At 34.6% G+C, this 23222-nt stretch overlaps 1 protein-coding gene across 5 annotated transcripts in view; it reads left to right on the forward strand.

Annotated features, from left to right (window-relative positions):
• The window catches only part of TMEM161B (transmembrane protein 161B), a 68871-nt gene extending 58057 nt beyond the window's left edge, over positions 1-10814 (forward strand). For 4 of the 5 annotated variants that reach the window (XM_004263548.4, XM_049708302.1, XM_033401595.2 and 1 more), the window contains 5 exons: positions 473-613; positions 3787-3900; positions 7070-7244; positions 8247-8343; positions 9521-10814. In XM_004263548.4, the coding sequence (XP_004263596.1) occupies positions 473-613; positions 3787-3900; positions 7070-7244; positions 8247-8343; positions 9521-9798 (805 nt within the window). In that variant the 3' untranslated portion in view covers positions 9799-10814. The remainder of the gene's footprint in view (positions 1-472; positions 614-3786; positions 3901-7069; positions 7245-8246; positions 8344-9520) is intronic. The other variant, XM_033401575.2, reaches the window with a different exon arrangement.
• Positions 10815-23222: the final 12408 nt, after the last annotated feature.

Consider the following 23222-nt stretch of genomic DNA (forward strand, 5'->3'; position numbering starts at 1 on the left):
AATTTTTTCCATTTTTGGTAAAATAGCATTTACTATAAGTGGTTCTTTGTTTTTAATCAGTGAAAGGAGTTCTTTTTTAAGTAGGACTGTCTCTTTTTTAGCAATATTCTTACTCATGTTTTTTACATTTGTATAAAGTATCTTTTATAGAATTCTCATTTGAATTTGCTCTTATTTAACTTAATTCCTCTTCTACTAGAGATTAAATGAAATTTATGAATCGCATGTTATTTTCTATGTTGAACATGTAGGTTAGATTGTTAAAACTGTGGCTTAAGAGATGTCTGATTTACTTTATACTTCATCAAAATCCTTTATGGATGATTGAATAAGAGCAGTCTTTTTGTAGGAGTTTACTTTGTTTGTATTACTGTTATTATTGTGGTTTGTAAAGTAATTGATTAGAAGAATGGAAATTTCTAGAAAGTTAACTTCAAAAGTTTATCAGCTTTTTTAAAAATTTTATTTTTAGGGGTCCTGTTTCAAAACTTACTTTCAAATTTTTCCTGGCTATTTTCTGTTCGCTCATTGGGGCTTTTTTGACATTTCCTGGATTACGGCTGGCTCAAATGCATCTGGATGCCCTGAATTTGGCAACAGAAAAAATTACACAGTAAGCGGAAAATGTACATAAGCACATGCAGATAAATATATGTTTTTCATCTTAATGAAGGTATATTATTGTAATGAAATCATAAATTATTGTATTGAAAATTAATAATCATTTGATGTCACACTTCTTCCTCTTTCTATTATAAGCAAGCTTCTTTCATTCACTTCTAAATTTTAAGTCCTATGTAAAAAAAACCCCACTAAATTATTAAATTTCTCTTTTATCTGTTAAAATGGAAATATCAGTATTTATGTTAGTTCTTTTGAACTCAAAGATGAATGTTTATGATATTATAATCTCTGCCACTAATCTAAGGATCTATGGAAATTTCTTTAAATCAGAATTTTTAAGTTAAAAATACTTATTTAAATTTCATATAATTTTATTTAAATAATTTAATATTTTTTATTTAAAGTATTCTATTTAAAAATGTTTTGAAAGTAAATCTGTATACATAAGGAATGTTTGTTTTCCTTATATTATTGATCTGTTTGCAAGATTATTTTAGTTCGGGATGGCTAATACCGTACAGTGTTAAATATCATAGATTACTATTTTAGTTTTCAAATGGAGAAATCGTATTCTAATCTCTGCATATTGTTCAGAGCCCATTTACTATCTTATTTGTGGTTGTCACAGATTTTTTGTTGTTGGTGGTGTGGACACCTTGGCAGAGTGACAGATTTTTATCTTCATTTCATATCCAGATCCAAATTTCCAAGTCCTCTTTTTGTTTTGCAGTAGAAGCCTAAGTTGAGAATATTCCATTTTGATATATGTATTTATAGTCATTAAGTTTCTCTGAGTAATCATATTTCCTAACATTTCTGCTCTTTAAAAGCCGATATTTAATGATGCTGATTCTCTAGTCTTTTCACATTCTTATCTCTTACCTATGTCATTTTCCTTTATTTTAATTTTGAAAGTTTTTTGTGTTTTTCCTTACCTCCATTTTTCTTTATTTGCTTTGTGTGTGTATTTATTTATTCTCACCTCCCAGTACACACTCCTTCATCCCTTTTTTCCACTCCTTTTACTCAGCATGCTGTTGGCTACATCCTGCCTTTCTCCCACCATCCGTCTCTCTAATGGCTCCTTTTAAAACAAAACCTGATTCTCCCCCTCCTCTCTACACACACACTTCAGTCCACTAACCCCAGTGTTATGATTTAAATAAGCTGAAAGAGTGGGTGGAGGGGAGCCCTTCACCAGCTACTGAAACCGCTGTGGGCTGCTCCTTGATACTAGAGTGTTCCCTAGCAACACTGCATACCTAATACTGCTGCTTTCTTCCCCTGCACCCGATGGTTTACCCAGGCTGTGGGATGAAAGAATCACTTTATAAAAACATTTAAAGCATTTAGTGGTGGTTTGGGGTTGGGGATGGGGGCACATTTTAGTTTCCTTCTCAGTAAAATGTGGCTTCTTAAGATTTTTCCCTTTGGGAATTTGGAGTTTTATTTTCAGTGTATTGCAAACTCCCCAACCCCACGCCCCCCCGCCACACACACACACACACACACACACACACACACACACACACACACACTCACACACCTGCCCGGATGCAGTGTATTGCAAACTCCCCAACCCCACGCCCCCCCGCCCCCCCCCCCACACACCTGCCCGGATGCAGTGTATTGCAAACTCCCCAACCCCACGCCCCCCTGCCCCCCCCCACACACACCTGCCCGGATGCAGTGTATTGCAAACTCCCCAACCCCACGCCCCCACGCCCCCCCCCACCACCTGCCGGGATGCAGTGTATTGCAAACTCCCCAACCCCATGCCCCCCTGCCACACACACACACACACACACACACACACACACACACACACACACCCCTGCCCGGATGCAGTGTATTGCAAACTCCCCAACCCCGCGCCCCCACGCCCCCCCCCCACACCTGCCCGGATGCAGTGTATTGCAAACTCCCCAACCCACGCCCCCCTGCCACACACACACACACACACACACACACACACCTGCCCGGATACAGGGTGTGGGAAGCTAGTTTTGTTGTGAGAGTAGCATGACTGGCACAAAGAGCAGCATTCTCTTTACCCCCATGGCCAGGCAGTAGTACTTGTTTTAGTGCCAGAGCTTAGAACCAGAGTTCCACCTCTCCCTGTCAGGTGTTCATGGTTTCCTGATCTGGCCATTTGCTCACATAAATCACTTGCACTGTAGTGGTATTTTTGCGTGTGTGTGTGTGTGTGTGTGTGTGTGTGTGTGTGTGTGTGTGTGTTTAAACCCTCCAGTTTAGCTCCCCCAGCATGGTTGGTAATAAAAGCAGTACATGGTAATAAAATAGTCTGAAGAATTTTGTCTTTCTGAAATAAGGACAGTCTTTACCAGTCATCTATCTCTGTAGGATACAAACTTGGGACAACAATTAACAATGACATTACATCTCACACCTGAAACCTTTTGCTGTATTGGGTATTTTGCCTTGTAGGAGAAATATAAATTTCCTTGGTTTTTATAGGATAGGGAAATTAATTTCAGGTATGTTCATAATGCTTCAGGAAGAAATAAAAATGTGAGTCATTTATGATTTTAACAATGTAATTAAGACCTTTTACATGTTCATTACATATTGAAAGTTTCCTCATTTATAAGTAAGTTGCTGCAGTAGCTTCCGTCTGCCATATGCCTTCTAGTGTTATGGACCTTGCTAATCACTGTCTCTTACTTGTAAATAATGAGAAGGCACTTTGTTTTAGCTGGACTGAAAAGTATCAAAAGATGACTCCTATACTGAAAATCCATTGGATTCATTGATTGTGCAAAGTTAGAGAATCATTTAAGTACCAGTGTATTAAATCAGGGATACAGTAGGAGATTGTTAAAGAACACTAGAATAGGAGTGAACAGATTTAGATTTTAGTGCTAGATCTCCTTCTAACCTGTAATATTGCCATGAGCAAGTCATTTAACTTTCCTCAATCTGAATGTTCTCTTCTGAACAATTAAAATAATGAGGTATTTTTACAAGGGCTCAAATCAGTGTTAAGTAGTAGTGATAAATATAAAATAATGGTGACAATAGTACCTTAATATAGAATACTGAAAATAAGTTCCTACCTTCATTTTTTAAGTCCCAAGGTTCTGTAGTTTATTAGTGTATTTTGTTTCTGGATTTTTATGTTTATTTCTTAAATACTTTCAGAACATTACTTCATATCAACTTCTTGGCACCTTTATTTATGGTTCTGCTCTGGGTAAAACCAATCACCAAAGACTACATTATGAACCCACCATTGGGTAAAGAAAGTGTCCCTTTGTAAGTATGGGTATTTGGGGGCTAATTTTTATTTCATTATGTAATCAAAACTTTTCTAAAATGTTATTTACTGTGTTCACATTTTTTAATGATAACATTAGGACACTATTTTTAAAACATTAATAGAAATGTTTAAAAATATATTATAAAATAGAAACTATAGGTCATCATTTTACCTTTTGTGATCTTCATTAATGGTTTTGGATGATTATTACTCTGCACTAATATTATCTTGTACAGTTGTAAGTTTTTCTGCTTTTTTTAAGACACTACATTTCTCCTACTGTTTTCTTAATTGTGAAAATTATGGAGGAAAAAATGAGTAGTATAAATGGAAATTCATATATTTAGCCCCTTAAGAGTTGTTAACATTTTCCATATTTGCTTCACTGTTTTTTGCTTTGTTTTTTGATGAAGTAGTTTTGCAAGTAAATTAGAGGCATAACATTTTTACCCCTAAGAACTTTAGTATGCATCTCTAAAAAATAAGGATATTTTTCTACATGACAATATTATCATCATAGCTATTAAAATTAAAAATAAAACCTTAACATTGTTATCAAATATTAGGTCGTATTTCCCCAATTAGACAACTGTATTTTAACAGAAGAAGGTAACATAGAAACAATTTATTAAAAGGCATTAATAACTATACTTGATATGTTAACTCATTAGCCTTATGGAACTATGTTAGAGTAATAAAAATATTCAGGCAGAGCTGGTTCAAACCCCAGTTCTGATCCTCACTAAAACTGTCATTTGAGGGAGATTATTTTACTTCACTGAACCTCTGTTTCCCCATCTGGAAAATGAAGATAATAGTATCCACCTCACAAGGTTATCATTGGAATTAAATGAAAGAACACATGTAATGCAACCAGCTGGAAGTAAGTGCTTAATAAATGTTCCTTTCACTGCTTTGCCTCATCAAAATTAAAATAGAAAATCTTGACTAGTCAGTGATTCCACAGTATGCATTTGATATTATGTATTTCTTTTAGACCCTGGTACAAATTTGTCTTGAAGTGTAGAATCGGTGATGACCATGATTTTTTTTTTAACACCTAATCTTATTGAACTAAGAAAGTATACATTGAAGTCATAACATTTTTTCCCCCACACAAGTAAGCTTTAATGGTAATTTTAACTTGACAGGTTCACTGAGTATTTAAAAGTAATCCCAAGGATCGTAGGGTTCCAGACCAAATCTCAGATAAACTTTTAACCCACATCTTTGATGCTGAAAGCATTCCTAGTCCTTCCTTGAAGTGTGATCATGGAAGTTGGATTTTATACTTCTGTAATTATGTTTTCTGATTTTATATTTGCCTTAGTTTAATTAAGAAAACAAGGAAACTAGCATTTGTGACATATACCAGTTATTATGCTGGGTATTGATACTTTACATATTTTATCTCATTCATTCTTACAGTAATTCTCTATTTATGATCGCTGTTCTCATTCCATTTTATAGATGAAATAACAGACTCAGAGGTTAAATAATTTGGCTAAGGTTATTCAGCCAGATCTGGTGTATGTAAAGCATTTAGTAGTTATACCAATATTCATTTCCCCACTTGTAGCCTACAAAACTATGTACAGATTAGTAGTGAATACTATGCTTAAAGGAAGTAGGAAGAAGGAATTTTCCCCTTGGTATGTTAAATTAACAGGAAAAATTTTGTTGCACATGAAGACCTAGAGTCCTCTTCCTATAGCTTTATTTCCTTTGTCCCATTCCCTTTTCTGACCTTCATAAATGAAACAGAATTACAGTCATATCTCTGCTCCATTTTATTCTTTTTTTATTTGTCAGATCATTACATTAAGTGATTAGACAGGTGATTTTTAATTTTTGTTTAAACTCCAAAGTCCATGTTAGAAATGGCTGCCCGTCATCCCAGGTTCTTCGTCTGTCATGTGGATTAAATGGTTTGTCAAAGGCCTTTATTTGTAGTCAGAAGCAAAAATGGATAGAATGCAGTTTCAATCTGGAAATATATTTAAACTCATCCACCCATGTGTTCTGCTTCGGCATCAAAAAAATAAAATGTGAGCAAGCAGAGTCCATATGTGTGTAACCTTGTGAGAAGAAAACCAGAAGAGAACATATATGGTGAACCCTAGAATGGCTTCAGGAATTTGGAGAAATTTCTTCTGCCTGTTCTTTACCTGTATATTTTGTCCCAGCTCAGACTCTTTCTTGAGATACCCCATCATTTCAACTTACCTTTTCTGTTTCCTGTACTGTTCTTCAACTTTATTTCCACAGGCAACTTCTATATTGTAGTTTTAGTCCCTTTCCTAGGTGCTTACACTGGACAGAAGGAAGGGGTGATAATGGAGCCTATTTTGGAGCAAAGTGTTGTGAGGTTTTTTATCTTTTTCCACTTGGTCTTCTTTATAGCCATCCATACTACCCTCATGGTCTTAAGAATTTGGGGGAGACGCCTATAAATTCCAGATCCTGTCTGGCAGATCACACATTTCACACATTTCAACAGTCACATATTAAGCGCCTGATGTGTGCTAGAGCTTTGAATAGAGTCAGGCATGGGGTAGGCATTATTTTCAAATTACAATGTTATCTTTTATCAAAGCAGAAACTGTGGACCCCAAAAGGACATCAGAATTTACCTCTTCTTTCTAAAGTCCTTTAGGGAACATCTGATTTTGTCAGTATATCAGAATTCTTGATCCCAATCAGGAATTCAGCAGAGTGAAAGATCCTACTCAGGTATTTATATAACCAAACAAAACTCTAGCCAGAAATAGATGGGTTGATAACTTGATAGTTCCGCAAGCTCCTCTGGTTTCCTTCCTTCTTTCTCATAGTCTCCAGTTTAAGAGCACCCAACTTCCCTTTTCGTTTTATAGCCGTTTTTCCCCCCCATGGAGGAGCGTAGTTAGAGAAAAGAATCCCAAGTGTTGCTCTACTTTGTTCTGCTAGATTTATCTCGTACTGTTTTATTTCATGATACATTTATCTGTTAAGCAAGTGAAAGTATCATGCAGGTAAGTCTGTGGTAGAGTGGGATACTTTTTATATCTCCATCTGTAGCTAAGTCTAGATTTCCCTATATCTTAAATGATGAACATTAACACATATAACTAGCATGCTAGCATATTTTGGTCTTTGAGAGCACCATATCAACTTTTTGATCTGTAGAATGACAGAAGCTACATTCGATACTCTGCGACTCTGGTTAATAATCCTGCTGTGTGCTTTGCGGTTGGCCATGATGCGTAGTCACCTGCAAGCTTACTTAAACTTAGCCCAGAAATGTGTGGATCAGATGAAGAAAGAAGCAGGGCGAATAAGCACGGTTGAGCTTCAGAAAATGGTAAGTTTTATACTGCAGTCAAAATGAAAAATAGCAAATACTGAGTTGTAAATGACTATAAATAGATGGGATAATCTTAAACTGACATGTCAGAGACTTTGATCTGATTTTGGTGCCAGGTGAAGAAAGGATTTCAATTCCCTTCTTGCCTTAAGTACATTAAGTATCATACAGTTTGGGTTGCAAAGCTGTGGTATATCTACTTTTGGTAAATGGGACTCCCCTAATTGATTTGAAAGACATCACAATATATTGTATAGCCTTTATGACTTAAAGAGTAGGAAATATTAGTTTTAGTGACTAAATGTATTCCTTTTAACATTATTCCAAGTACTTGAACATGAAGCATAAAATTTAACTTAATGGGGATTCCAGAGAAGGAAGGTGCTAGGAATCCATCCACCATTATAATGGACTGGACCTATAACCTGATCGTGTCTTTTTGAAGAAATGTGGTGTTGGGTCCTCTGTTTTTTAATCTCGAAATTTCATTGTAAGAAGTATCTATCAAGATTCAAACAACTTTTTTTATGTTTTACCTTTCATGTATTTTCATACTTTGTAGTTTTACCTCAGTCGAATATAAATGGGGATTAATGTTTTTATTTATGCTCATATATGAGTGTTATTGTTATTTAGTTTGATATTTTAGGTGTCTGTCTTTAGAGATTTTAGCATTTTGTTTTATATGTGAAATAGTAAGTGAATATAAGCAATTTGAATTTTAGTGGTTTTGTTTCTCCAATTTGTATTAATCACTTAAGAAATATTTTTAAGGAATTTATTTTAATATTTTCACATTTTAAAGAACCTTCGAACTGAGCCTTTCTGAAGTCAGTCTGGTGGCATTTATAATGAAGTACAAATTTATTACCATTTAGCTTTCTTCTCATGAAAGGATTATTCATCTCTTAAGCAATTCAGTTTGACAATTATATGAAAGTTTAATTCATTCATAACATGTCAACCGTGTTAGAAACTTAAGAATGTTGTTGGTTGCAGGTCGCTCGAGTCTTTTATTACCTTTGTGTCATTGCACTGCAGTATGTGGCTCCTCTGGTCATGCTGCTTCACACAACCCTGCTTTTGAAAACTCTAGGTAGGCATACCCTGACAACTGGGAAACTTGTTGCTTTACTTTCTACCTACAGTTAATAATGCTTTTTGTTACCTACAAAGAAATAATCCTCTTAAAATTGTTTTTCTCTTTAAAAATTTTAAGAGGAAACATACGAAATTTTAAGCTATGGAAGTTGATTCATTGATTGATCATCTTGATTTTGAAAATTCAGGCCCATATCGTTTTATAATGTTAAAAGAATTGTTTGCTAAAGGTTAATTCTGAGTAACTGGAGTGAGCACTTTTTGTCTTAATATTTTATGTTGTAAGAGAGTGATTTAAGATTTTGTTAGTGCATAACATTTAAATTATTACAAGGTACTTGTAAACTTATGAATTACAGAACCCTTTGGTGAGTTCTGCTTCAGATAACTTACGTTGATAGAGTAAAGATTTCTCAGTGGCAGAACAAAGTTCTTCTGTAAGTCTGTTCACTAAGCAATCCAGCCCATCTGTGGTGTTACTCAAGAATCTATTGTTGTATTGATCATTTCTTTGCTTAGGTCAGGCAGTCTGCCAGTGTTGGGGGTTTAGAAGCCAAAGGAACTAAAAGCATTATTGGGTGGGCTTATAGATGCTTTAGTAGAACTGTGATAGATGTAAATGTCCTTCAGGACTCTATGGAACATAAAAGAGTAGCTCAGTTGTAAATTCTGTGACACATCTTCTATCCAAAATAGGAAAGTATATGATAAAAATATTTCTGGAAGCTACTAATAATCTCTCACATTGACATCAGAGAGAGTTTCTGAGAAAGAATTTATTCTGATATTCTAGAGGTAGAAAAGATTCTAAGAAGTTATAGAGTCTGTCCCTGTCACTCCATTAGAGGTAGTTGATTCATAGATTATACAAGAAAAAAAAATGTTTTTGTTATTTTACCAGATTTTAGTGCAGTTAATTAAAAGTAAATTAGATTTTAGCTTTTATGTGCACCTCTACTGATAAGGTTAGATTATAATCTGGTCAAGTTAAGTGAATTTTCCCCAGGTGTGTAGAAAGATTATTATTTTACTTTATTTTCAACATTGAATAATTTGTTGTGCCACTAAACTTTTTGTTCTTAATTTTAAATATAAGTTAAAGAATTTATTTTTTCTAAATAACGAGCTTTGGAATTACTTTTCACGTTTTATTTGCGTCTTGAATTTTCTAGGTAATCATTCCTGGGGGATTTATCCAGAATCTATCTCTACCTTGCCAGTGGATAATAGTCCACCCTCCAATTCTGTTTACTCTGAATTACCATCTGCTGATGGGAAGATGAAGGTAACTGTTACACAAATAACAGTGGCACTGAGCAGCTTAAAAAACATTTTCACTCCTCTGCTTTTTCGAGGACTTCTGTCTTTTCTGACCTGGTGGATTGCTGCTTGTCTCTTTTCTACAAGCCTTTTTGGGCTTTTCTATCACCAGTATCTCACTGTGGCGTGAATCTCAGTTAACAAAAAAGGATATCGAAGTCACACTCTGAATTCAGATACTCGTACCTTGAAGGTCTGACAAAAACCAGAAGAAAGCAAATGCAAAGGAAGGAAAACCATATCAGAATATCTTGTTTCAAATACTTCCTCTGTATTCTCAGGGTGGATTAATGGTATTAATATTTAAAATTATAGAATAGATTGTTAACTGCTATACTGTGGCGTTGGAATTTTAACTCCTTGTATTAATGGATGTGAGAGAGCTATCTACAAGTGTAATACTTCTGATGACCTTGGTTTACAGAAACCTCCATCAGTCTTTGAAACTTCTCATATGACTCCAGTTATTGATTGGTTGCTCTTAATGGTATTAAGGTACTGTTAATATTCATAATGGCTGCCTATAGAACAATCTTCAAACTGAGCCATGCTTTAGAGGAGGGAAAGAAGCTAAAGTCACTTCTGTTGGTACTATGCGAGTCACCCTTCAAACAGCAACAACAGCAAAATCCAACAGAAAGGAATAGCTACTGTATATTACAGTAAAGAAAGCTGCATAGTAATTTTAAATTTAATGGAGTTGTACATGCTTAATATCTACAAGTACTGCTGCTTGAGAGTAGCAAGAATATTGTTTTAAAATGCATTCTAGCCAACTTGAGGGATCTTTTAAAATAATTGGCTACATGAACATTTGCAGTCTTGCCATTAGGTTTGGACTGCCCATATTTTATTTTATTCTATGATCCTAAATATAGTTCTTTTTAATAGTCTAAAGATATTTATCAATATTGATCAAACTTTTAAAAAATTACTTTGTAATCCTGCTGACTACCTGTATGTATTGTACATATATATTATATATTAAATATATAATATATTGAGATTATAAAAGATGAAAATATTGGGTTCTTATAATATTTTAAGTTGCTGAATGTATTTTAAAATGTGACTGAATGAGATGTATTTGTATCTAGAAATTTTCTTTCTTTCTGGAACGAGATTAAAATACATTTTGAAAATTCATCTGAGCAAGTGATTTATTTGTATTGCCTATGTGTGAGAGTACTTCCGATTTTATAAATACTTAGGTGGTTGCTGCCAAATTAAAATTCTTTTTCTGTCATTTAAAAATAATTAGAACCTTTTGACAGATTTACCAGTATTATTTAAACCTATGTTAAATAGGACTTGTTTTAATTTGTAGTGTTTGTATTTTATTTTTTATTTATTTTATTTGTAGTGTTTTTACTTTATAGGGCAGAAATTAAAGTAATTCGAATGAAAAATTCAAATGAAATGGGGAAAAAAAGTAAATTTTGGGGATGCTTTTTTCCATAGGGAATGAATATAAGAGATAAACAGTTTTGTTGGGTTTTTTCCCAAATGAATAGAATTTACTGGTAAATATTCTTTCATATAACTGTCTTGAGAGGCTATGTATTATGTTTCAGTGCTACTGTCACTATTGAAAGCAATTTTGAAACTCTTCTTTTGGAATTACTTTGAAGGCTTGTGGTTCATATTCATTTGAATAATCTCAGTACAGCAAGTTCTTGTCTTTTGGTGTAGGTTAAATATTTTGAAAATAGATGATATTTTAAATAAGACTGAGTGATAAAGTAAATGCTTAAGTTGGATAAAACTCTTTGGTTGAAATGAATTGTGAATATAATATAGAATGATAGTTCATGTGTATTTCCAAAAGCAGCATTCCAAATATATCTTGAGATATCAGCATCACTAAAATAAGTATCTTATAACAAGATTACAGTGAAGTGTGACATTTATTTTGTTTATGAAAGTTCTTACATGTTGGAGTTGCAAAAAATCTCACCTGGTATTTATAACCATTCTTATTAAAAAGCTGTACTGTGAAAGTTATAATTAAAGTTATTATTTTGATTTTCAGTGATTGTATAGTGGAGTAATATGGAGGGAAAGGAATAGAATTCATTATTGGATGGAATAACGTATTTTTGAAATACTGTTGATTGACTCTCTTTAAACTTGAATTCTCCCTAAGTATATTATGAACTTACACAAACTGCTTGTTAACTGAAGTGATGAGTTGGTTTAGGTTTTTTTAGCCTTTTAAAGCAAATTTTGAGAGAATGATAGTTACGACTACTAACTTTTATTTAAGCATGTTGTGTTTGTACCAAGAATTATGTTAAGTGCAAAAGGGTTTGTACTTTATGTAAACCAAGTAATATTTTTTAAATTGAGATATAATTGATATATAATGTTGTATTAGTTTTAGGTGTACAACATAATGATTTTTGATACATGTATATGTTGCAAAATGATTGCAAATAATATTTTTGAATACCCCAAATTAGGCCAGTAGATCTTTTGTTTTTTATATTGGGCTTTAGTCAGTATAAATGCTTCAGAAGTCAGTTATTTTTATTTTATATTTTTGCCAAGTCAACTAGGAACCCGTAAAATCTTGCTTTTACTATGATCTGTAGAATATTGCTTGACAACTTGTTGGTTCCAGCCCTCCCCACCCCCCCACCCCCACTCCCGCCCATTGCACTATAAAAATTAGAGCTTATTCTCCTTCCTACTCCCATTGATTTGTCTGAAATGAAAAGCATATAATTTTGTCTTAATACCGCATGCATTTTGATTATCTTTGGTATTTTCCCTAGAATTTCAGTGTTATGCATAAATGACCAGTGCATCCATGCAGTGTGGGCTCATTGTCTTACTGTTTCTAATATAAATATCATTGGTAAAATAGTGACATTTCTTCTTGAGTTTTGATTCAGAAGAGATATTCATCTATTAATGGAATTGATAGGTCCAGGAAGCAATAAGTAGAATTCATTATGAAATCTGTAATTGGAACTTCACTGGATAGATTTATTCTTTCAAATGAAAGATTAACTTCTCAGTATTGTAAAGCATGGGGTCTCAACATTCTCTGAATTCATACACACTTTCTGAGCCATCACATAATTGAAAATGGTCTGTCGTGGTATATGGCTCTATTCAGCAAAATAAAACTAAGTGATTTTTGAATGTGGATCATCCTTTGTCTTCACAGAGCTTTAGGTGGCTTAAAGAATCAGATTATGATCCTAGAGCTTGAACTCAGTGTCTCAAATAGTCATACAATCTCATCTTTTAATTCCCATTTGTCGCGTTATGTCTATACCCTGAGTTTATAGATGAGCTGGTTATACGCCCTGAAAACTCTGACATGGGCATTAAGGATGATCAAAGAGCTAATGTCAACCTTTCCCTTCTTTTTTAAAATTTTCATTGGCGTATAGTTGATTTACAATGTTGTGTTAGTAACCTTTCCCTTCTTTAAAATGGTAAACACTTTACTTATTTTGTACCTAAGAAAAAGGAAAACCAGATATAGCCTGTTCATATGATTCTATTTTGTTACCATTGAACTCCTTTTTAGCTACAGAAGATTACATTGGAAGGGCCTATCTTTAATGATTCAGAGAGTTTGTATTTTTCTATCCTATTGTTGTTTTTTTCTTTTTTCCTTTTCCTTATAACTCCCTGTACGTAGCTACTCCCCTCCTTTCTCCCATTTGGCAAAAGGCTACCCATTTTATAAATGAAGTAGCAGCACAATTTTCTGGCAAGAATGTTGATCTAAGAATCAGGAAGCATTTCTTCTCATCCCATTTCTTCCTGCAATTATCTGGTTTTTTTGCACTTACTAGGCGTTAACTGATACTAATTAAACAAAACTGAATTACCATCACTATTGACCTCAGGTTTATCACATGTAAAATAAAATAAATAGTTTACATTAAATGTACGGCTATACATTTCCAAATCTGATATTTATTTCTGTTTATGTTAGCATGAGAAAAATGAATAGCTGTTTTTGGCTTCAGGAATGGTTACAGATCATGTTAGTTAGAGGACATTTATTTATTGTTAGTTGAGAATGACTTTACAAAGAACATTTTCTCCGGGAGTATTTTGGTTTGTACTCAATTATTTGTTTAATAAATATGTATTGAGTGCCTATAATATTCCAGGAACTGCCCTACATACAGCAGTAAACAACATATCAAAATCCCTGCTCTCCAGGAGCTTAGAGTCTAGTGGGCAAATGCAGGCACTAAGCAATGATGAATATGAATCACATGTGGGATAGGTTAGATAGTGATAAGATCTAATATGCAGGGGATGGGGGGGGCATCAGGGAAGGGGGAAAATGAAGTTGGAGGGTAGGGATAAAATTTTAGATGGAGCATTGAGGGAAAGCCTCACTGAGAAGATGATTTCTGAATAATGTTTTGAAGAAAATGAGTACCATCATAGGGTTTCTTCTAATATCACCGTGGTTCGTTGGTCAGCAAAACACCCTGATTACTTGGACTATGCTAAGTGTGAGGTCACTAAAGAAATGTTTTAAGAAATGGACAATATTGTATATTCCCCTTTTCAGTTGGTGCATTGTATAGGAAGGATTATAGCCATTGAATTAAATGCTGCTTCTTTACTAATGAACTAAAATATGCAATAAGTATAATCTCTTGAGTCTCCTTTTTATAGCTTTTCTGTCGAGTGCTTTTTAACTTAATTTGGACATTTTTACATTTTATTTCAGTAGAACTTTTAAAGACTCAAAGGGTTGCAAAAGAGTTGAAGATATGTCCATTTGGCAGACAATATGATATGTATATGGCAGACAGATTTTATCCATAGTTCTTTATCTGTCAGATAATCTGTTACACAAATGTAATTATGCAAAGGGTGGCATAGCTGAGGACGAATTTGGATTAATAACATCTTATCAAAAATTTAAATACATATATAGCACAGTTTGAATATATTAAGTACCCATTGCTGAAGTATTAAATATGAGGGAGATATATATTTCTAAAATAGTGCTCTATACAAAAATTAGCTTTAAAATCTATTTAGTTTGTTTGGAATGTATTTTCTTTCTGTAATTCTACAGTGAAACAATTTGTACTTATGAATAGGAAATTCCAAAAGACTAATAAACAAATGAAACTGTGTTAGTAGGGCTACTTTGAGTAAGTAGCAACGATAAGATATAGGAATTATTGTAATAGTGTTTTGTTTACCCTATATGTGTAAGCTCATTCTGTCTTTTCTATTTTTAACAGTTCCTTGGAGCGTGAAATGTAATTTTTTTCCATGTATTTAAATTTCCATCATTATAGGAGATGGTCTGTGTACCTGTTTTGGATAAGTGGCTGATGTCTAAAGTTGATAGTGTGTCAACTTGATAGTCTGTCAACTTAATTGTCTGTTGAAACGGAATAGCTACATCAGAGAAAGAATTGAATTATAGGAAAAAACAAAATTTTATTTAAAAAATTTTAATAACAGTTTTTTAAATTTAATAGTAAAATCTTAAAAGAGCAACATTGCAACAGTGGGGAAAACAGTCATTTCAACTATTGGCACTAGAGTAATTGGGCATCCACATTTAGAAAAATGAACCTCAATCCCTATCTCATACTACACACAAAAATTAATTCAAGGGACTTCCCTGGTGGTGCAGTGATTAAGAATCCGCCTGCCAACGCAGGGGACACGGGTTCGAGCCTTGGCCCGGGAAGATCCCACATACCGTGGAGCAACTAAGCCCGCAAGCCACAACTACTGAAGCCCGTGGGCCTAAAGCCGGTGCTCCGCAGCAAAGACAGGCAAGCCACCGCAATGAGAAGCCCGCAACAAAGAGTAGCTCCTGTTCGCTGCAACTAGAGAAAGTCCGTGGGCAGCAACGAAGACCCAAGGCAGCCAAAAATAAATAAATAAGAAGTAAAAATTAATTCAAGAGGGACCATATTTTTCATTGTAAAAGCTAAAACTATAAAGTTTTTAGAGGAAGTCATAAGAGAATAGTTTGATAATTTTAGGGGTAGGCAAAAGTTTCTTAGGACACAAACAATTTTAATCAGAAAGTTTATTTTAGTGCTATTGGGGCTGGCCAAAAAGTTTGTTCGGGTTTTCTGTAAGATGTTAATGGAAAAACCGAAACAAATTTTTGGCCAGCCCAAATAAAATTTCAAAGAAATTAAAAGTTTCTTCTCATCAAAAAACCTGTTAAGAAAATAAACATGTCATAGTTTGATAAAATATTTGCAAAATGTGAGACAATGGACTAATGTTCAAGATAAATGAAGAACGACTTAAAAAAAACAAAACAAAGGATGGGCAAGAAATATAGATACTTCACAGTTAACAAAAAAGCACATGGAAAAGTGCTTAATCTCTAGCAATTTTAATATGATAGTCCTTATTACAGTTTCTTACATTTATTGCACTGAGTTCATTGAGGTTCTTAGATCACTAGGTTTTTATCTCAGGTCAAGTTAAAGACTGACTAATTTTTCCATCCTGAGGAAAGAAGTAGAAACACAGTTGCAATGCACTGTTGGATTTTACAATAATTTTTTTGATAGCTTTTTCTGCAGAAGAAAGTGTTGAAAGAAAAGAGTGTTAGATCTTTAATAGTTAGGATGGTTACATAAAATATTACTAGTACTACCTGGGTCAGCCACAAAAGGCTTTTCAATTATATGATCAGACATATGCAGTAAATTTGATAATAGTTTTCTTTGCCTTTTAAAGTATTGATTCTGCTTGAGAATATTAAAGTTCTTGGCAGAAGTAGTAGATTTCAGTTTTAGCATTTTAATGGAAGACTACTCTCTCTTGTCACTTTACTTGAGAATTTGGAAGTATGGTGTTTGTACTTACTTAACTGGCTTGCAGAACAATAAAAATTTTTTTGTCTGTTATTAAAAAAAAGTTGAATTTGTCCCACAACTCATTGATACCCTGTTCATTTTTTTCTAGTTCTTTTTCCCCCCTCTGTTTCATTTTGGATAGTTTTTATTGCTATGTCTTGAAGTTCACTACTTTTTTTTTCTTTTCAGTGTCTAATATGGTATTTAACTCATCCAGTGTATTTTTTATCTCTAGAGGTTCAATTTGGGTCATTTTTATTTTCTCCATGTCTCTCAGCATGTTTATACTGTACTTTCTTGAACATATAGAATATATTTATAACAGTTAACTCAGTGTCTGTGTCTGCTAATGTCATCTTCTGTATCACTTTGAACCTTGTGCCTGTTGATTGATTTTTCTTCTCATTGTGGTTCATATTTTCTTGCTTGTTTGCGTTCCTGAAAATCTTGGACTAGAAGCCAGACACTGAAATTTGCCTTGTTGGGTACTGGATATTTTTGTATTTCTTTAAATATTTCTGAGCTTTGTTCTGGAATGTGGCTAAGTTACTTGGAAACCTAGGAGACAGTTTTGACTCTTTGAGGCTTGCTTTTAAAATGAGAGCAGCTTTTAATTTAGTGTTAATTTTTACCCGTTACTGAGGAAATACTCTTCTGAGTATTCCACCAATGCCCCATGTGTTGCAAAGTTTTCTCACTTTGGCTGGTGGGAACAGGAACTATCCCTACCCCTCTTTGAGTCCTAAGGATTTTTGTGCCTGTTCCTTTCTGGTGATTCTTCCCCCAACATTGCCTGATTTCCTCAAATGCATCTATTGATCAGAACTCAGCTGAAGATGTAAAGGAACTGCCAATCTCTAGAGCTCATTCTCTTTACAGCTCTCCTTTCTGATACTCTTCTATGATTTCTAGTTGCCTCACCGGGTTCTCACAACTCAGGGAGACAACTGGGCTCAGTTTAAGGTTTTGGTTTTTTGGGTTTTTTTTTGTTTTTTTTCCCCCCAGAGCTGTGGCTTGAATGCTTCAGTCAGTAAGCTGGAGCAGAATTCACCTCATAATTTTTTTTTCCCTCAGGAATCACTGTCCTGTGCTCCCTGTTCAGTATCTGAAAACTGTTGTTTCATGTATTTTGTTCAGTTTTTTAGTTCTGTAAAAGTAAAAAGTGCATCTGCTCTCTATTAACTTCACCTTGGCTGGAAGTGAAAGGCCCCAGCTTCCAAGTTTTAGTTTTTTACTGGGGACTTTTTCTACCCCACCAAGAGTCTGTTCAGAGACAGCCTTCCATTCATATATTATTTTAAAAGATGTGTCACTCAACATCACTTGTCATTAGGGAAATGCTAATTAAAAAACCACGAGATACCAGAATGTATCCACTGAAATGATTAAAATTTAAAACTCTGACACCACTAAATGGGCACAAGAATATGAAGCAACTGGAACTTTCATATTGATACTTTGTGGTGCAGCCACATTGGAAGTGATACAACCACTTTATAAAAAGTTCTGGCAGCGTTTTATAAAACTAAAAACACAGCTACCCAGCAGCCCAGCAATTCTACACTTAAGTGTTTACCCAAGAGAAATAAAAACACACTCACAAAAAAACTTGATAAGAAAATTCATAGCGCTTTAATCATAATAGCCCCAACTAGAAACAGCCCAGGTATCCATCAATAGTAGAATAGATAAACACATTGGTATATTTGTACAATGCAATACTACTCAGCAGAGTAATGAGTAGTAATACATGCAAAGTGATTTCCTTACAAAGACTACTGTATGGAAAGGGGAAAAAAGCTAACTTGTCAGTGGAGAAACCAGGTAAACATCACCGTAGCCTAGTGATCAAGGTTAGCATCAACAATAAGTTAGTAGTATGTATCCTTAATGTGATGAGAATGGCATGTATACCTCTTGGCATTTCTCCCTAAAATCCCTAACATTAGTCTAATCATGAGAAGAACATCCCAAAAATCCCAAATGAGGATTCTTCTGCAAAATACCTAACCATTATGTCTCAGAACTTTCAAGAATATCAAAACCAAGGAAATTTTGAGAAACTGTTAGAGCCAAGAGAAGACTAAAGAGACATAACGAATAAATGAAATGTGGTATCCTAGTTGGTATCCTGGAAAAGAAAAAGGACGTTAGGTAAAAACTAAGAAAATCTGAACAAAGTCTAGACTTTTAGGTAATAATAGTGTATGGTATTGATTCATTAATTGTGAGAAATGTACCATACTAATGTAAGATGTTAATAATAGGAGCAACTGGTTATAAGGTATGTAGAGCTCTCTGTACTATCTTTGAAATGTTTCTGTAAATCTAAAATTGCTCTAAAATTTAAATGTTTTAAAATACGTAAATATTAGACTCCAGTAATGCCAAGTGGGTAAGCACAGAGCTCGTAGTTGGGTTTCTGAATGTAATGGACGATGTAATCTGTTTTTCATGAAGCTAAGTTGATACAATTTAAAGGACTATTATTTATTTTAAGATTGTTTCTAGAGTTTGAGATGTTAAAATATCTTTTGCTTTGAAAGGATACTGATAGCAGATTTGGTCTACTGTTATACTACCACAATAAAAAGTTTGTTAGTCCCTGAAATAAGAGTCTGAGAGCCATAGACTTTACCAGTTCGGTTCCTGAAAACTCTTACAGAAGTTTGTTCCTCCTCCTGAGTAGAGCAGCCAAAATACTATTGCTTTATGGTGTTTATCTTACATCTACCCCTACATATTTTTAAGAGTCTATATAGGTTTCTGATACTTTCTGGTGCTCTTGAGCAAAGGAAATAAAAGCAGAAGAACCAAATAAAAGCAAAGAGTTCCTGCAACCTCATCTGGCATCTGGCGGTGCAAGGAAATGCCAGGATCTTCCAAAGTTCAGAATCCAAGAAAAGAGCTCTTATCAACTCATCAGTGAGGTAGGAAATGAAGGCCCTAGAGAGTGTGGCATCTCGGGGCAATGGATTCAGAAGGTGAGTGGTAGAAAACTCTCCATAATGAAACCCCAAAAATGTTAATCATGGGTTTTTAGTCTGGGTTTTAGGGTGTAGTGAGCTGGGGTTTTTTTTCTTCTTAGATTACAAGAGTTGGAAGTTCCGCTGACTAATACTTTGAGGTTATCTGAAAATAATTTAAACCTCCATCAACTACTACAACTGCTATTACCTTGTGTGGCAATAGCAAATTAAAAAAGCAAGGCAAGATTTCAGGTGTTCTCATTGATAGTCATATCTCTATAAACTAAGTGTATGTTTTAGTGATGTGTATCCTTCAGTCAGATGTGCATTAGTTTACCCAGCAAACATTTAGTGGTTACTGTTTGCCACTGTAATGTGTGATGTGTAGGTAAATGTGAACAAGACATTCTTTGCCTTGAAGTGGCTCCTAATCTAGTTGAGAGACATGATTGCCATATAGGATGGTAAGTGTTTTGTTAAGGATTAATGTAAGTTTGGTTTTTAGGGTAAACTTCATGAAGGACAAAAGCTGCTTTGAAAGTTGGAGTTTGTGTGGCTAAATTGCTAAATATTAAGAAAATCAAGATGTTAAGAATTATCAGTACTCTTAATGTTAAGAGCAATCAAGGCGGAAGCCTCAAACTTAGCAGTTGCCATAATATTGAAAGGAAAAGATATATTCTAGAATCAGATGGGGATAACAATATGAAATACTGTTTAAACTATTTTAGAAGTCTGGGAATATGAATTATCAATTTGCTTTGAGCAGAAATGCTTGTAAATGAAGAGGAAAGAAGAGATGGTCTATCTCAGAATCCATCTCCTAAAACTCCTTTTTTTCCCTAATTTATCAATTTTATTTATTTTATTTTTATTTATTTTTAAATTGAGGTAACATTGGTTTATAACATTATGTAAGTTTCATTTGTACAACATTTTATTTCAACTTCTGTATATACTACAGCATGCTCATCACTGAAAGTTTAGTTTCCATCTGTCACCATACAGTGGACCCCCTTTAACCATTTCACTCTCCCCGACACCCTTTCCCTGCTGGTAATCACTACTCTGTTCTCTGTATCTGTGTTTATTTTTGGTTTTTTTGGTTTGTTTATTTTTTATTATTAGTCCACATATGAGTGAATTAATACAGTGTTTGTCTTACTCTGTCTGACTTGTTTTACTTAGCACAATACCCTCAAGTTTCAGGCATGTTGTCACGAATGGCAAGATTTCATCTTTTCTTATGGCTGAGTAGTACCCCATATTTGTATACCACATCTTCTTTATTCACCCATCAATGGGCACTTAGGCTTGTCCATATCTTGGCTGTTGTAAATAACACTGTGATGATCATAGGGGTGTATATATCTTTCAAATTAGTGTTTTTGTATTCTTTGGTTAAAAACCCAGAAGTGGAATAGCTGGATTATACGGTAGTTATATTCTTAATTTCTTGAGGAATCTCCATACTGTTTTCCATAGTAGCTGCACCAATTTACATTCCCACCAACAGTGTATGTTGGTTTCCTCTTCTCCACATCCTCTCCAACACTTGTTGTTTCTTGCTTTTTTGATAATAGTCATCTAACTGGTGTGAGGTGATATCTCCTTGTGGTTTTGATTTTCATTTCTCTGATGATGATGAACATCTTTTCATGTTTGTGTTTGGCCATTTGTATGTCTTCTCTGGAAAAATGTCTCTTCAGATCCTCTGGCCATTTTTTAATTGGGTTGTTTGTTTTTTGTTGTTGAGTTATATCAGTTCTGTATATATTTTGGATATTAAGCTCTTATCAGATACATGATTTGCAAGTATTTTCTCATTCAGTAAGTTGTTTTTCACTTTGTTCATGGTTTCCTTTGCTGTGCCGAACCTTTTTAATTTGATGTAGTCCCATATGTTTATTTTTGCTTTTGTTTCCCTTCCCTGAGGAGACATATACAAATAGATATTGCTGAGACTGATATGAAAGAGCATACTGCCTATGTTTTAGTCTAGTATTTTTATGGTTTCAGGTCTTAGACCATTTTGAGTTAATTTTAGTGCGTGGTGTAAGATAGTGGTGTAGTTTCATTCTTTTTTATGTGGCTGTCCAGTTTTTCCATTACCATTTATTGAAGAGACTATCCTTTCTCCATTGTATCTTCTTTGCTCTTTTGTCCTAAATTAATGGACTGTATATGTGTGGGTTTATTTCTGGCTCTCGATTTTGTTCCATTGATCTGTGTGTCCATCTTTCTGCCAATACCATGCTGTTTTGTTGAAATCAAGGAGTATGATACCTCCAGCTTTGTTCTTTTTTTTTCTCAGAAAAGGGGTCTTTCAGGGACTTCCCTAGTGGTCCCAGTGGTTAAGACTCCACACTTCCACTGCAGGGGGCGCAGGTTCCATCCCAGGTCGGGGAAGTAAGATTCCCCTGCATGCTGTGCCTTGTAGCCAAAAAGAAAAAAAAAAAAAAGAGTCCTGTGGTTCCATATAAATTTTAGGATTTTTGGTTCTATTTCCATGAGAAAAGTCAATAAATCTCTTTATCTTTGTAGTTGCTAATGAAAAAGCAGAAAACACTAAATGTATAGGGCATACATTTGTCCAGAGACAAAGATAATGGAGCCTAGGTTTGGGATTCAGATTAGGGACAGTAGGGAAAGGGATGACTTCTGTCCTGCAGAGGAGAGAGGGGCAATCTAACAGCAGAGTGTCTTTCTACATTCATTGCCAAGGCAAAGGTCATGTGATGGTCTGAAATGAAGACAATTATTTTCTAATAGACAAAATTCAAGTTGTAGCAGCTTGTTTTCCTGTATTTCTTCCAAAGTTAACATTCTCTGCAAAATATGCAGTTGTTTAAGATGGTTGGCTCAAACTCAGACTTCCCCTTGTTACACTGTTCCTGAGGTTGGATGGTGTTGGAGTGTCTGGGACATCCATTAAAGGGGGAGCTGAATTACAGATACGTGTCCTTCAGGTTTAGTGGGGTATGTTTATGTGGCTTTCTGTCACTTCCATGTATAATTATTGCTTGCCATCAAAGTATAGGGCTGACTTCTAGAATATGCCTAACTCCCACTATGCTGACTCATCCAGCATCATGTCATGAGATGGGCCAGAGGTATGTCACCTAATAAAAATATTATGTTATTTTTCTGGATTTTTTGACATTTGTGTTATTTTCAAGGTTGTAATAATTGTGATTTGATGTGATTTTTCATTCCCAGTAACTTCACTTTTTAACCTAATTTTTTATACATAATTATGTATTTTTCTTAAAGAAAGTCCCCCAAATTGTTTATGCTTCAGGATCCACAAAACCTGAATCTACCCATGTTAAATTCATCTATGGGACTTCAGCTCATTCACTCTTCTGCTCTAGTAGTCAGTCAATCAAACAACAATAATTTGTCTCTCTGCCTGTTAAAGCACAGAAGTACAAGAAGGTAACATTTTTATTTCACGTTTACACATGCAAATTTTTAAAAAGTAACTGCGTGGTTGAAGTAGTGTTTTCACCTACTTGAGTTTCAGTTATGTGTAGCCAATTATTCCAAAATGCTGCCTGACTGCCATATAGTTCCTTCTTTGTTTAATACTGAGAGAGGATGAGAGGTGCAGGAATGGTTCTAGAGATGAGGGCACTTTGTCACCAAGGAGATTAACAGGTCAGAAGGTGGAGGCTGAGTACTTAGAAAGCCAAGCCAAGCCATATCCCTAGTTATCGTCAGCGTGGTAGTTATAAATAGAAGCTGTGGAC

This window comes from Orcinus orca, chromosome 3 (genome assembly GCF_937001465.1).
Source record: "Orcinus orca chromosome 3, mOrcOrc1.1, whole genome shotgun sequence".
NCBI lineage: Eukaryota > Metazoa > Chordata > Mammalia > Artiodactyla > Delphinidae > Orcinus > Orcinus orca.